The 15,409-nt window shown below is 36.1% G+C and overlaps 1 protein-coding gene across 1 annotated transcript; it reads left to right on the top strand.

Moving 5' to 3' along the window:
* Positions 1–120: 120 nt before the first annotated feature.
* LOC148853650 (B3 domain-containing protein Os01g0905400-like) lies at positions 121–14,107 on the top strand. Its single transcript, XM_088982548.1, has 6 exons — positions 121–659; positions 8,415–9,441; positions 9,604–9,723; positions 9,942–10,001; positions 10,140–10,318; positions 13,638–14,107. The coding sequence occupies exons 1-6, from the start codon at positions 540–542 to the stop codon at positions 13,887–13,889; spliced, it is 1,758 nt and encodes a 585-aa protein (XP_088838674.1). The 5' UTR covers positions 121–539; the 3' UTR covers positions 13,890–14,107.
* The last annotated feature ends 1,302 nt before the right edge of the window (positions 14,108–15,409 follow it).

Raw genomic sequence — 15,409 nt, 5'->3', positions numbered from 1 at the left:
GGATCACGATTCATGTATTTACGGGAGAGAAAAAACAAAGAAAAAAAAAAAAAACTCACGCGGAGATTTGAAATCGCTCACGTGATGGGAATAAAGTCTAAAGAAGCTAGTATTAGAGTTGGAATAGAGAGAAAACCGGCGGAGAAAATTGTGCACGAGGCTACGAGGGAGAAGTGTCGTACCCTTGTCTGACACTGCAAAGACTCCAACTCGACCGATACAAGAGCACTGCGTCTGAGCGACACCCCTTTCCTTTCCGATCTCTTTACGGGCGGAAGTGCTCGAATGGGAAAGCCAGACTACCCCCCATTCAACGAGCATACGAACGAGCCGTGAGCATTAAATAAGAAACCCTGAATCACAGCGACTGAGAGAGATGCTCTGTTTTCGGCCAACATTGCCGGAGTGAAGAGATTGCATGGAATAGAGGTCGAGAGGGAGAGAGAGAGAGAGAGAGAGAGAGAGAGAGAGAGAGAGAGAGAGAGAGAGAGAGAGAGAGAGAGAGAGAGAGAGAGGAGGGAGAAGATACGGCTTGTAAGATGGAAGCATGCAAGGAATGCATCAAAAAATGCTTGTCGCTTCATGGGAAGAGAGATTCATCACCTCTTGCTACTTCTTTTTTCAAAGTCATGGTTGGCGATAAATTCAAAGAAGTATTGGTATAATAAAACCTTTCTTTTTCCTTCCCCCTTTGACCCCTTCACACACACACACACACAAAGCCTTTATCTTATGGTCTCTCGATTTTACATTCTATTTGTTGATTTCATCTTTTTGATCTTGTTCAAGAATGAGATTGTTGGAACTTTTATGAACTCAAGAGCTTTTGTCTTGATTGGTCCACTGCACATGTTTACATAGATTTTTTTTTTCTTTTGTTTCCTAACCCTTTAGTTTTAACAGTTTGTATCTGCAGTTCTATCTCTGTAGTTTCTGCGTCGATTTTAAGTATTTTAGTGCCCCACTCCGTAGTGATGTTAATGTTTTCTGTTTTGACGTGAGACCTCTGCCAATCCCTGTATCCTTCTGCGTGCCGTGCGTGTGTGCATGCATGTGTGGTTATATAAAGTTTGACACAAATAATTAATAAAAAGAAAAAAAACCCTATATTTGAATCAAGCGAAGAATTTCCCTTCTTTTGACACCGAGGCAATGTATGGTTAAAATTCTGCTCCAAAGAATCATCATTTGACGAATAAGTTTCAAGTAAAAAATCTTTTTTTTTAAAACTAATTTCTCTAGCTATGGATAATCAATTTTTAGAACGATTTGTTGGTCCCAAAAATATTTAATTCAAGCGAATTTCATACATCCAAATTTAAAGATAAATCTTAAAATTACAAAATTAAACAGAATTAATTCTTTGAAAGAATGCGAAACGCATCCTAAATCTTTGCTTTGCATAATGCATATGCTCAATTGCATTATACCAGGAAGAACCATAGGAAGCATTGGGAATGAAAAAGACGAAGAAATTTGATGAAAAATAGAATTATAATAATTGATGTGTAAAATCTTATTGTTGAAAAACATAGCTTTAAACTGATAAGAACGTGTACTTTTACCACTGCAAATTTCCTATTTATTTATCTTAAACACTCATTGTGATGCAGACATCGGGACATCTTACATTTCAATGTAGAATTGAACTTAGACATTTAGTTTGAAATGAATTAGCAATAACTAATGCAAGCAATTTAACAAACATATATCCATCCATCAAATAAAGAAAACTGTGAAGGATTATTTGTTTGTAAAAAATGAGAATTATGTCCAGTAATCTTACGTCTTTTAACTATCTTGAGCACTTCTTTGGTCAACTAGGTGAATTTTACTAGTAGACTATTCTAGCTTGTGACCGTTTGAACTGATTATAGGTGGAGTAAAAGATTTCTGTTTTGAAGGTTTAAATAGTTTGATTCACCTTTTATACACTCTCATAAGTTGAAGTAATGAAAATGAAGATGGTATCACTAAAGTATCTAGCAGAGATATAGTAATGCAGATTACCATTATTATACTTCTTTTTTTTCCCATAATTATCATTATTTTACTTTATTTTATTTAATATACTAAACATTCAATTATTAAAGTTAAAAGTATATATTCGTGAATACATTGGATAGCTTAACCACTCTTTTATTTGTTTCTCTTTTTGGTGCATTCTGAATAAACCATAAGAGATAGTCTAATATGTGCAATTTTTACATGGTTATTTATTATTTAAATCATATATTTATAGTTACTAAATATATTCTTGTTAATAAATGAATCATCATAACAATCTTAGAAATAGATGAGTATATGATTTAATATTTATAATAGATACATCAATACTCAACTATTAACACTTTAAACAGGGTAGCAAGATTAAGCCTTTGTGTCATTTCTAATGACTTGAGCTTGGATAACTCGGTAAACTGAACCTGGGAAAGGGAGTTTGTCCCTGAGAAAGCCCCTTTCGCCCTTTCTCTTGAACTGTTATTCTCTTAGATTTTCACTTTTGCCTGAATCAAAATCATCCGGGAAGTTTAACCCCAGTATATGGACAGAAAGGAACAAGTAAATATTTTAGTGGGGAAACACTTTGGAAGACTGTATAAAGAGAAGATAGAAAGATTGATCTTTTCCTGGTATTCCATTCTAAGGAATTTTCTGGACTCAGATTAGAAACTTAGGTAGTTTTTACTCATGGCATCCTTATTAACCCATCCTTCAATCTAAGCCTTGTACATCCATGTATATGTGGTATTATACCATGTATTCTTTTGTGCATAGGCATCAGCCCTTTCTTTTTTCTATTAATGTAAATATATCATCCTTATTAATAAATGATAATTATAAGCATGCTATATATGATAATATCAATAAATAATTTTTTCCACTTATTTCTGTTAGTAATCCACAATAATATTTATATTGCTAAAACATAATTAAGGTATAATAATTCATTTGGACAGTAAATACTAATTAGTTACAGGGGAGAAAGAGAGAATGAATGAAAGTTGTGTAAGTATTAAATCGTGACTTAAAAATGGTTTTAATGTTTTTTTTGATGAATGATAATAAATTTATTAATTCAGAAGCAGATTTAGAGTGAGTTCATAAAATGGTTTTAATGTTCTACACAAGTTTTTCGATATCATCAATAGAGATTAACAGTTCATTATGGGAGGTTCAAAAAACAACAAAGAAATAAATTTGTCTTTATTCTTGTAATTCTTTGCCAAAAGAATATCAACCAAGTAAAAGCAAATAATGTAACTGCATTGGTATGCAATTCAGGTTTAGGTTCATAAAAGGTGTCTTCTATCTTCTGGAATGTAGAACATTCAGAAACACCATATAGTTCATGTCTAGTGAAAAATGTTGTTGGCAAAAATTATAGATTTTTGATGTTTAAGGAATATTAAGAATGACTATAAGATCTAATTGATTCTATTCTCAAATAATGTTATAAACTATCTCGTCAGTATCGTGGGCCATTGGATAATGATGAGAATTTAACAACGGATATGGCAATAAGCAGAGCGGACTGGTGAAACATGATTCATGTAGCTGACCCCATATTGTTGGGATGAGGCTTGGATGATGATGTTGATGATGATATGATAGCGCAAGTTCATTGATTAGGAATAGGTGTGTTTTGAGAAGTGGACTCTTGGGTTGTGATTAGCTGGCTTCTAGATGGTGCTGTGGATTATGGACCTTCCTTCAGATATTTTATGAGGGAAGCTAAAGCAAAGGCTTGCAAAGTTAACATCTCATTCAGATGGATTTTAATGTTATTTAACTCTGGCTGATAGTCTCACCAGAGGAGTGGTTGGGAGATGTCAGTTATGGTATAGGCATTTACTCTTGCACATTGTGTTGTTTGTGCTGCCTCACTGCCTTGGAGCATGAGTTTGTACTCTCTCTTCAGATCTTTTGTAAAGTATTTTTTTTCTTTTTTTTAGTTAAAAAACTGTCTCATGGGTGGGTAGGAGTCCTTTTTAACTGCACTTATTCATTTTATTTCATTTTTTTTTGGTTTGGTTAAAATTAAGGAGTCTTTTTTTTTATGTTTTAGAAGTGCTAGGAGTTAGTACCTATCTATCAAGCAGAGTTGGCTGGCCAGTGGTTGCTGGGGTTAATGAAATTTATTGTATTGGAGTTTCAGTAGTGAATTGTTGGACGTTCCAACATTCTTTGGGGAAAGATAATGGAACTCAGAACATCATCATTTGTTACACAATACATGTAACCTCACTTCAATGATCAACCTTCTGGTTCAACCGTTTTGTCTTTACAGGACAAAAATAAAATAGTCTGGCAAAATTTGATTAGTCTCATACCTCTTAATTTATATCCTACTTGTTTCTTCACTCATGGCTTTTCCCTATATGTATGTGACAGAAAAGTTGCTTGTGTATAGGCTTGCTAAAGCTTCTTTAATGTGATCTAGTTCCTATGTAATAGGAAGCAGTGCAACTAGAGTTGGGATGTTTATGTGGAGGACAGGGAGTAGGCAAAAATATTTTAGCAAGTTATTTTGGAGAGTTTAGGAAGCTACATGTTAATGCAAGGGGGAAATAGCATGGGACATTTATGGGGAGAGGGATCCAGATCGAGGAAAAAGGAGTCACATGAGGAAAATAAAAGATGAGTTTGCACCACCTGTTGGCCCAATAACAGCTTATGTGATGTAGGATGCACAGATGATTAATTCCAGGAATTCTTTGTTTTGGATCTTTTTTGGTAATACTTTAAAAACAATACATCAACAAAGTTATTCTTTGCCTATTACAGGATTGTGTCTACAACCATTCACATGAAACAATTACATAGGCTGAACTTAATGATCAAGACAACTTGAGACATGTTTTGGTTAGATGAAGTGCATACATACTAGCTGCCCCACAAAAGCACCAGCATATGCAACTCATTTGGTGGAGGGCAGTCAAGTCAGCTGAGCTGATCTATCCTTTTTTTATCACTTGTACATGTTTTGTGTTTAGATTAAGATGTGAATGATATACTGCCTGTGTCAAAAAGATGCTGGATCTGAAATGTCCCTTTTTTTTTTTTTTTTTGTTTAGAGACATTTTAGATTTAGTGATTGAGAAAACCTTGGTAGTTCATCATCATCTAACCCTTGTCCTAACTATATGAGGTTTCACCATTCTGTTCTGTTCAGTGCCTTATACGTTGTTAAATTATGAATGATTGTGCACAAAAAGGCAATTCAGGATCCATGACCATAAGAGTGGCAAAATTCTTAATGCTGGCTGCCAACCTGACGCAACTCTCCTCCTTTATCTGGGCTTGGGACTGGTGGTGTAAGATAAGCTCACACAGGAAATCTTGGTAGTATATCCTATATTTATTTTTCTTTCTTTATATGGGTCCTAGTTTTTATTAATAAATAAGAGAAGGTATGATGCCAGATACACCCAATCAGCAACTAACTAGGTGGCTGAAACAGGCCTAAGCAAGCTGGAAATAGGCCATAGAGCCTAGCCTTTTAGTTTGAGATATAGTTTTGGTTTGACAAAATAGGCTGAACAGAATTAAAGAGACCTAAGTAATCAATAAAACAAGTGAAAACATGATTGATAAGTGGGTGAAGATGATCTAAAATAGAGCTTATAGGTTTATTTAGTAAATAGTAAAAGTTTGTTAAAAGTGCAGAAAGTGGTCTAGGGGCTTGAAACAATGTGTAACACTTAAACATTCTTTCATATTTAATTAGTAGATCATTTCCTGTTACTGATCAAAAAGGGGGAACTGCAAAAATTTGGTAATAAAAACTAGCACAAGGAAAAAAGGGAAATGGCTGGATAGAAAGAAGAGAATTTAAGAAATGGAGAAGATGATTCAATAATGAAAAAGAAAGTAAGAACAAAAGCAAACCTGAAATAACAACACAGATTCATTGGACTAGTTACCAACAAACAATGAAATACCTGTAGTAAATTAAAGATAAGCCCTAATGTAGTCAGCGGCATTTGGTTCATTAGGAGTTGGCACCTAGAGATGCAGAAGTCAGAACCAAATCATAAAATTGTATAGAAACACAATGGATCTTCTATGTTCCACAAAATATTTGGTTTTATACTTTACCTTCTCTCAACAAAATAGGTTTTCTAAAACATAGAAGGAACTAAAATTACTTGCAACTGAAAATCTGTTCAACATATCTTGAAGATTTAAAGTAAATTTTGATGATGCACCCATCATTATTCATCATATACCTAGAATTCAAATAAAGATTGTTTGGGATAATCAAATCCAAATCATGTAGGGCCCACTTGACTTAACTTTAACTGATTGGGCTTTTTGGAACAGGCTGAACTTTTGGTCCTTGGGCAGTTCAGTGATTTATTCAAATTTACTGCTGCAACATTTTAAGCCCGTGGAATTGGGTTGGGCTAGGTTCACATGGATTTGTGAAAATCCAATTGGCAATTGCTGGTCCACTGTGATTGCTAAATGAAGGCCCACGAAGAGAAGCATTAGCTTTCACTTCCCTCTTCATAGACTTTGGCCCCACATCACTTTTTTTTTTTTGTTTGTGTGTGGATGGGCCCCACATTACTTTCACAACTTGAAAAAATACTTCGAATTCTTATTCATTATATCTCTTAAGTGAAGTCTTTTATAAAGCTCTAGGTAGGCTAGGGAGTTTATGCTCAGGCTTTCCTTAACACGCTCAATTACTTGATGATGAAGAAATTATGATCTTAACAACCTCTTTAAACCAACTAACAACCACAAATTTGATCAAATTTTACAAAAATTACAAAAAACAATGGAGTGCAATTTTATTATAAATAATAATTATGAGAGTTACTATAAGGCAAAAGTTACTATAAATCATGGTTTTCGAACCGCCGTTACTTGGACGGTCAGATCGTTTGGCCCAGGAACTATCCAGGCAACCGGTTCCATTTTACCCCAAGCCCAGTCCCTAGCCAAAAACCATTGAATGGTCAACGACCAGTTGATTTGGGCAATCGAATCATCGACCCGTCCGACCTGTTCAATGGTTTTGGCTTTTTTTTTTATTTTTAATTTTTGTTGTCAGAACGGGCTGTCTGTTTGAACTGGACAGTTGAACTGTCAACCCGGAAATCAGTGGCTAGAACGGTTCCGGTTCCGGATCGTTTTTTAAAACATTGCTATAGATTGTAAATTTAATTTTTACCAAGGATGGTAAATTCCTTGAAGACTCCAAACTGGTTGTGACATGGCTGCGGACAGAGGAAGCTGGGATGTGGGGGTACAATAATGAGAAGAATAAATTTTGATGGATTACCAGGAATATGGATCTAAGGCTACATTGGGTGAAAAGAACTGCAAATTCTATGGCCTGATGCACTAGCCAAACAAGGGGTGGGAAGAAACCAATTGTTCTGGGCACAGCTGTAATTATCATTGTACTTGGAGGGGAGAGATAAGAGAGCTTATCTGTCACAAACAAATCACCTCCATGGTCTTTCTTCAACTAAAATGCCCACATGACATGCATTCACTCAAAACTGTTCCAACCAAAACTTGAAGATGAGCTTGTGATGGCTGATAATTTGGTTGACCATGACTTTATTTGGACAGCTGCAAGTGTTAATCAGCTCAGATTAAGGCCAAGTTTGGGAGTGCTTAAAAATAAGTGCTTGTTCGAATAAGCACTTACTTTGGGCCAGGACCACACCAATAAGCACTTATTTGTGCTTGGGAAATAAGCCTGACCACTTGTGCTTATTCTCAGAATAAGCACTTATTTGAGAAGCCCAAAATTTTGGGCTTATTTTTAAGTGCTCATTTCCTTTCTGGCCTATCTTGGCCCGCCACATCATTTTGAAAATACCTATACTACCCCTGTTTAAAATAAGCACCCCCAAACATAGCCTAAGATGGCATGAACATATTAGTAGTGAATGGGTGAGCTCCCCTAAATTTGCATCAATGCTTATTCATTTATTTATTTTTGATCAGTAACAGAAGATATTATATATATATATAAATTAGACTGTTTCTGAAGGTACAAATTTTCAGTTCCCATTAAGCCATAGCCCTTCACATTTTAGTCTTACAAACTAGCTCAAAACAAATGATCCCTAGAAACCCCCTGTTTATAAAGTGTATTGACCAATTCATTTGTTGATCTACTAATCCATCTGAAAGAAGCCTCTACATCTCTTGCCAGTGCCTTGGTTTCCCTCAGAACCTGCCTGAATTTCCAAATCCCTTGACTGTTACATAAATACCGCTAGTTGTGTCCTTGCTCCTTGGATATGTCAAAATGCTTTTAAAGACCTGCCTTGTACTCAATTGTGGTAGATGGTATACATGCCTTATTTTATTTTAGTTCTGAAGTTCTCTTTTGTTAATGTGCTTCTCTGACAATGCTATTCCTTTTTAAATATCATTTGCAGTTCTTACCTCCTAAATTTGTCCGCGAATTAGCATCCCTGGTTGGCAAGAAAACTTGCCTTGAAGATTCAAATGGAGAACGTTGGAAGGTAAATGTATCGACTATTGATGGTTCATTAGCTTTTCAGCAAGGATGGGATAAATTTGCATCAGACCATTCTCTGCAAGAGGGATATTTTTTGGTGTTCAGTTACATTATTGGCTCACATTTTGTAGTTAAGATATTTGATAAAAGTACATGTGAAAAGTTAAGTTTCTCTGAGAGAACAAATGTGACTACAAATGGAACTAGTGGAAAAAGAAAAAGAGCCAAGTCGAAACACCCCTCTGATGGTTTTCCTACAGAAGCCAGAAAATCTGCCCCTACAAATGGCCCATGCAAAATAATTGACCGGGTTTCAATTAATGAGCAGGGGTCAAGTTCTACAGTTATTTCATCTGATATTGAAATAATTGAATGTGATGCTAAAGACATGGAGAAAGTACCAGTGGCCAATGGCAATAAAAGGCCCCAAGATCTTCCAAAAGTAGACTGTGCAGAAGTACCATACTACATGATTGATAGAAGCCCAATAACTGAACAAGGAGAAAGCTTCTCTCTTTTTGACCTCTCTAAATTTGAAATGTTAGGGAGCACATCTGATTGTAAGAAAAGTAACAAAATTTCAGTGAATGTTGAGAAAGAAAAATGTCCCTATGGTGATGAGAGATCAGAAATACTTCCGGCTCCGTTGGAGCAAGGTAGAGTGGACAAAAATCCAGTGGCTGATGAAAGCTCAGAAAGACCTCAAACCTTATTGGAGGAAGGCAGATTTCATAACGATCCAGTTGCTGATACAAACAGAGAGGCTCCTTTTGACCGATCTGGTTTCAAAATGTCTGAGGAAAAATGGAATGCTGAAGATACGCCCAGGGTACCACAGATTACAGAATCCTGTTACCAGAATAGCCCTACGCTGCCTCAGACCACGTGCTTAGTGGACCTTGTGGAAAATGAGAGGGGGAATGAGATTTTGAATAGAGCCATCAGTGAGTATTTTCTTTCTGATGAAGGGAACTGTATTTATCATATTTCAAAATCTAAATGTTTCTTATGGTATATAGAAAGCATCTTTTGCTTCTGTAGTTCCATTATCATCACTATATTCTGTATTTGTTCCCTGAACTGATCATCATGTAGTGTTTCATTAGACCAAGGAGCAGGGAAATGCCCAGAGAGAAAATCTCAAGAGGAACATACTCCCCTTGTTGGAAGCAGTAGAAGTATTTGTCCGATTACTTGGACTTCTGATCATTCAGTTACTGTAGCAGGTAGAAAGACATTAAGTTGGTTCTTTCTTTTGGTTCCATTTTCTTTTCTGTGCTTCTTAGTAGAGATACTCACAGTTACCTCTTGGTTTTCTTTTTCTGTGCTTCTTAGCGAAGCTGCTGTCTGTCTTGATGTTACTTTATTGTGTTTGTGGTGGTGGTGGGGGGGATGAATTAAAAATCACTTCACGTATATAATTAAAGAATCTACTCATTTTCAGGGAAGAAGCTGCCAAGGGTGGTTAAAGAAGAGCATGTGGAAATAACTAAAGAAGTTCATGGTTTGTTGTCTTCCTTTTTTTCTAGTTCTATGTCCTTCTATCAAACCTCCTTCCATGTTTTATTATTTTGTATAAATTTCTTGACATTATCTAATTCACATGACCCTGTCTTCCATGTTGAAAACTTTCTACATTCAGCGGCAAAGGAGCCCAAAGTTATTAAAGAGGAATTTGAAGAGAATGCTTATTCCATTTTAAAAGATCAAGTGAAAGTTTGCAAGATGGTGAAAACAGAAATTGTGGATTCAATTGATCTCCCATCACCCAACCTGGGTGATTTCTGCATTCCAGTGTCAACAGTTGCACAATCTTGGCTTGTATGACCCTGTCTTTTTTTTTTTTGTTTTCCATGTAAGTTAATTATTACATATCAGTGAATGGGCTATGCTGCTAAATACATGTTTTCCATAAAGTTAAAAAAAAATCAAATGTATGATTTATGAAGCATTTTTGTTTGGTTTTGCATATCATGAATTTTTAATTTTTTTTTATAAATAATCATGATTTTAAATGTTGTATAGTGATAATCTGGTCATCTTTTAGTTTATCTATTATTTGGTATAGGAAAAGTCTTGTAACTGTGAATGTTATTATGTTACCTTAGGGTCGGGTAAATGCTATTACATCCTGTTATCTTGCTCTCTTTATCTATTCTTATTAATTACTTTTTATTCTCTGTTTTTTGTACATATTCTATTCTGTCCAGCTTATAATATTGCTATTTTGGATCCATTTTGGTCTGCTAACCTTTTTCCTACTTCAAACCCCTAATTTTCTTCTCTCTATTCTTATTACTTAGGACTTTTTTTTTTTTTTTTGATAAATTACTTAAGACCAAATCTTCCTGCATGTTTTACATATTTTTCTGTCCTTATCCAGACCCTTAATATATCCTTTTCCCTGTTAAACCAGCCTTCTAAACCTACTAGGTCCAACTTTCATCTCCCTACCATCCCTTAACATCACTAGATTTTGTCTCCCATTTTAGGGATCCCACACTAATTTTTCTAGCACAGCCCATGTTGCCAATGTAGTTGCTATCCTGCTTCAACTAGCAGCATTTTGTTTCATTCCTTCCCTTTAAAACCTTGAATTCCTTTTGCACCATCTTTTTCTTTTCATAATTGTGATGGAGGCTCTTGGTAGGATTACCCGGTTCTGTTATGAGAATGAGTTATCTTGGGAGGTTCATGGTATGGGTTGAAGAGGTCAACTTTATTACAGTTTGTGAGACATCCTGCTTTCTTTTGCAAGTATTCCTTGAATAAAGATCTCTCTCTCTCCTCCTCCTCCTCCTCCTCCTCCTCCCCCCCTCCACCACCACCACCACCACCAAAGATGCACTCTGAAATACACTTGTGAATTGGGGACAGGCGCATAGCATCGATTGAAGGTATCCTCAGAATTGTAGTGGTATATTGTTTTTTCTTTGTTTTTATGGGTTCTTTTTTTTTTTTTTATTGTCAACAGATCAGAAACAGTTTGATTGAAAAATAAGATGAGAAAAGAAATTACAGCAGAATACAATATTATCTTTTTGTGGACCAATAACTAGATCGAGAAGATTTTATTAGAACCTGAGATAAAAACAGTGCAAAAGAGAAACTCCCAGAGCAGGAGAGCTGAGAGCCTAAGCCAAGAAGACTTTCTCACCCCCAGCAACAAAGCCCCAATGGGTTAAACACAGAATGGATTTTTCCCAATACAAGTATACAAATCTCCATGTTTAATTCCTTCACTAGCTAAAAAGTCTGCTAAGGATTTGGCTGACGTTTGGACCCAACTGAATGAGTTATGATTAGTCTAGGGTTTAGAAGAGCAACAGGCATGAGAGAGGAAGAAGAAAGAGAGAGAGAAAAGAATAGAGGTCCAGACCTCACATGGTTTCTTTTATCAAGTGGATGAATAGGATAACATGTAGAATTATAACACTGCCCTTATGTGATTAAGTACAGGCGGATCTATGATAATAAGATAAAATCTCAAGTATCTCAAGAATAAGGTGCCCACTAGAGGCTAACGATCTGGCCTCCTTGTTAACATGGGGAAAAACTAAGGCTGCGCTCATGCTCTAGCCTGGTCAGGTCCAATGTGAACTGAAAATCAACTGAGACCATTAACATGTAACCCTCATGTTCTCTAAAGGCACTCCAACTCCTGAAGGTCCTGGTCCTGGTGGAGTAGATATAAAAATTAATCTTAACTGGGGGGGGGGGGGGGAGGTTGATTAATGCTGAAGTGCAACACTCTTAGGGGTACAACTCAGGCTGGTTGGCTCCAGTTGAAGTCAATCCTAACCAACTCAATGTGTACAAGCCTCTGCACTAACTCAACCAGATCCTCAACCCTAACCCAATACAATCATGAGATTGGCTTGGTCAGGTTGGGTTTCAGTTGGAACCTTACCTACCAAATCTGCAAGATGAGATATTGATCCCAAAAAAAAAATCTGCAAGATGAGATTGGTTAGAGCTCCAATATTTAAATTGAACCTCTAGAAGAATCCCCTAAACAAACCCAAAAGATTCTATTTCTTATTCCGTTCTGCTTCAAAAGAGAAAAGACAACAAATATATAGTTTGCAGGGTGCCTTGAGTTACTGTTCACTCATGGGGTTGGCTACATGAATCCTGTTTTGCCATTCCGTTAGGTTTAATGGCATATCAATTGTTAAATTATGGGCACTTAAATCATTTCTTACTACTTAGACACATGTCTTTTTGGTCTACCCCTAACCCTTCTAGCCCCTTCAACTTGCAATGGATAACTTCTTCTTACAGGTGCTGTTAACGGTCTTCTATGCACATGATCAAATCACCAAACCATCTTAGTTTACTTTTTCTCATTTTATCACATATTGGAGCAATGGAGCTACTCCTCGGTTCCTCCAAATGACTTCATTTATGATCCCATCCTTTCTAGTTTTTCCACATCCATTTCAACATACACATTTTTGCCACTCATTTTTGGGCATATTGTCTATTGACTGCTCAAGACTCTGCTCCATACAGCATAGCTGGCCTTACAAGTGTTTTATAGAGCTTTCCTTTTAATCTAAATGGTATTCACTTATCACATAAAAACTCTGGATGCATCCCTCGGTTTTTCCCATGCTGTTCTAATTCTATGGGCAAAATATTCCTCAATAGTAAGTATGTCTTGATTTGCAGTCCTATTAAATTTACTTATCATACATTCTGGTTTAGTCAATTCATCTATGATTAGTATAAATTGAATTACATCACTATAATTACTAAATTGCCAATGCACACCCAGTTAAGAGAAAAATCACTATTATTTCTGACATATTAACCTGGTCAGTTTGAAACTTTAAACAAACTCTAACAATGGCCTAATTAACAGCTTATAATAGTTGGATTCAATGTTTAAACTGTGAAATGACCAAATTAACCAAATGCCCCAAAATTTAGAAAAAAAAAACAAGAAAAATATAAAATTCCTAGAATAAACTTTAGGACTATTTTGATGTCCACATCAGGATGCCATTAGTGAAAAATCTTGGAAGTGGAGTGGGCATATCTTGTCTTCTCTAGGTTTCTGTTACTTGGTCATGTTGTAACAGCTGCAGTTATACCAATCCATCAGGTTGTCATTACTTTTGCAATGGTTGTACAGGAATTGCCAAGAGAAACACAGCCACTTGCCTACAGAGTGAGGTCAAGAACAGAAAGGAAGATTATATTTCTTCAAGATTCAGCCATGAGAGTGTGGCCTGTCCTTTACCATGAAAGACCTGGATTTAAAGTGTTAGCAAGTGGATGGGAAGCTTTTGCCGAGGCAAACAACATTCAACAAGGAGATGTCTGCGTTTTTGGTCTTAAAAACGAATCAGAAGGTTTGTATCAAGTACGCGTTGCTAAAAAGTAAGACCAAACTGCAATGACAGGAAGGCTTGTCTTGTCAAATATGTATAAATACAGACAAATTTTTAATATCACAGATTTCTTAAAAGATTGGTCAGTTATACTGCAAGGTTTTCCTGGAAACACAGGTTTTGTATCTGACTAGAAAATACATGGCTTGGGCTTTTGAAGTCTAATTAGTAAATTGCTTTCCAAATACAGATTTATTTATTTTTTAAGTTCCACTAGTATTTGTAGAACGTGGACTATGGGGGTGTTTGCATCCTTATTTTAAGGACTTATCTCCTTTTTGCAATTAAAAACTCAGTGTTCACAGGGACATTTTAACAGCAAAAAGGAGATGAGTCCTTAAAATAAGGAATGCCTAATGCAGCTTTAGCAGACTGCCATTTGCTGGGTCAGAAATGAACAGTTGAGTTATCCGCAACCATAGGGTGACATTCTTTGGTTGGTAAAGTAGTCCTGGCTGGATATGGGTATAAAAGTGGGGGTTGATGGTTGGGATATTTGTTTCAAAATATTACGTACTTCACTTGGTTGATGTTTCGCTTTCTTATTCATTCCTTTACATAACTTACAGTATTAGGTCTGGGCCGGAGGACCTGTACTGAAGTCTAGATATATCTTGCTAGAGATTTATGCTTAAGTTGTGAGACTGTGTTTGGCATAGCTTATCCTTGTTCATTAACTTGTATAAGAGTAGGAGGTTTTGCAAGTTGAGTTAGATGGGTAATAGGCGGGGGTTGTGGTGGTTAAAATCGGTTCCTGAAACCAGGAAATAGATACTTTCTCAGTAATAAATAAATGCTTTTATTTCTGTCTGATGTGGGCTTCTATTTGGTATCTGCTCCTCACAGAGAGCGCCTCGCTTGCACATCCTACCATGCATTGAGAACATCTCCTGTACTTTTAAGTTATTATTCACAGGAGATGTTCTCAATGCATGGTAGGATGTACATGTGAGGCGCCCAAGTGTGAGGAGAAGATCCCGTCTCATCGTGAGACCAGATCTGCTTGTCACAGAGGGCCTCACACGCACACGATACATACACTAAAATTTCATGCGAACCCTCCTACAAGTGCTGCTTTAAAGTTGTTTCTCTGAATCGCTTCTTTACCTATTACAACAAAAAGTATAATCCATATTTATTTGTTTTTGTTTTTTCACTTTTTATGTGTCAGTCTATTCCAATAATAGATACTGCCTTATGATATTAATTAACCTTCCAAGTTCCAACATATATACTTCCCTTAATTGCCACTGATACATATCATATACTTTGAATCATGATCTAAAGTATATTACCAAAAAAAAGAAAGAAAAACTAATGCCCACTAAATCATGATCTCTGTAACTTTAAGTAAATAGTGTTATTTGAAACCAGAAGTTTAAGAATGCATTTTTGGCAAGCATTAAAGCATTGACACGAAACTATTGGTCTTGGTGCCATCAGATACACATTGATGCCCGCCCGACTTTGTGTACCAGATTTATCAATATTTTGATCCTTGATTTCTAGTTTC

This window comes from Nelumbo lutea, chromosome 4 (assembly GCF_056320005.1).
Source record: "Nelumbo lutea isolate HS-2025 chromosome 4, American lotus-T2T, whole genome shotgun sequence".
In the NCBI taxonomy this organism is placed as follows: Eukaryota; Viridiplantae; Streptophyta; class Magnoliopsida; order Proteales; family Nelumbonaceae; genus Nelumbo; species Nelumbo lutea.
Note: the sequence above shows the minus strand (reverse complement) of the source record. Positions and strands in the feature narration are given on the sequence as shown.

Coding starts and splice junctions, on each gene's coding strand:
- LOC148853650 (XM_088982548.1), top strand. CDS start 540: ATGGAAGCATGCAAGGAATGCATCAAAAAATGCTTGTCGCTTCATGGG. Junction 660..8,414: donor ATAAATTCAAAGAAGTATTG/GTATAATAAAAC, acceptor TATCATTTGCAG/TTCTTACCTCCTAAATTTGT. Junction 9,442..9,603: donor GATTTTGAATAGAGCCATCA/GTGAGTATTTTC, acceptor GTGTTTCATTAG/ACCAAGGAGCAGGGAAATGC.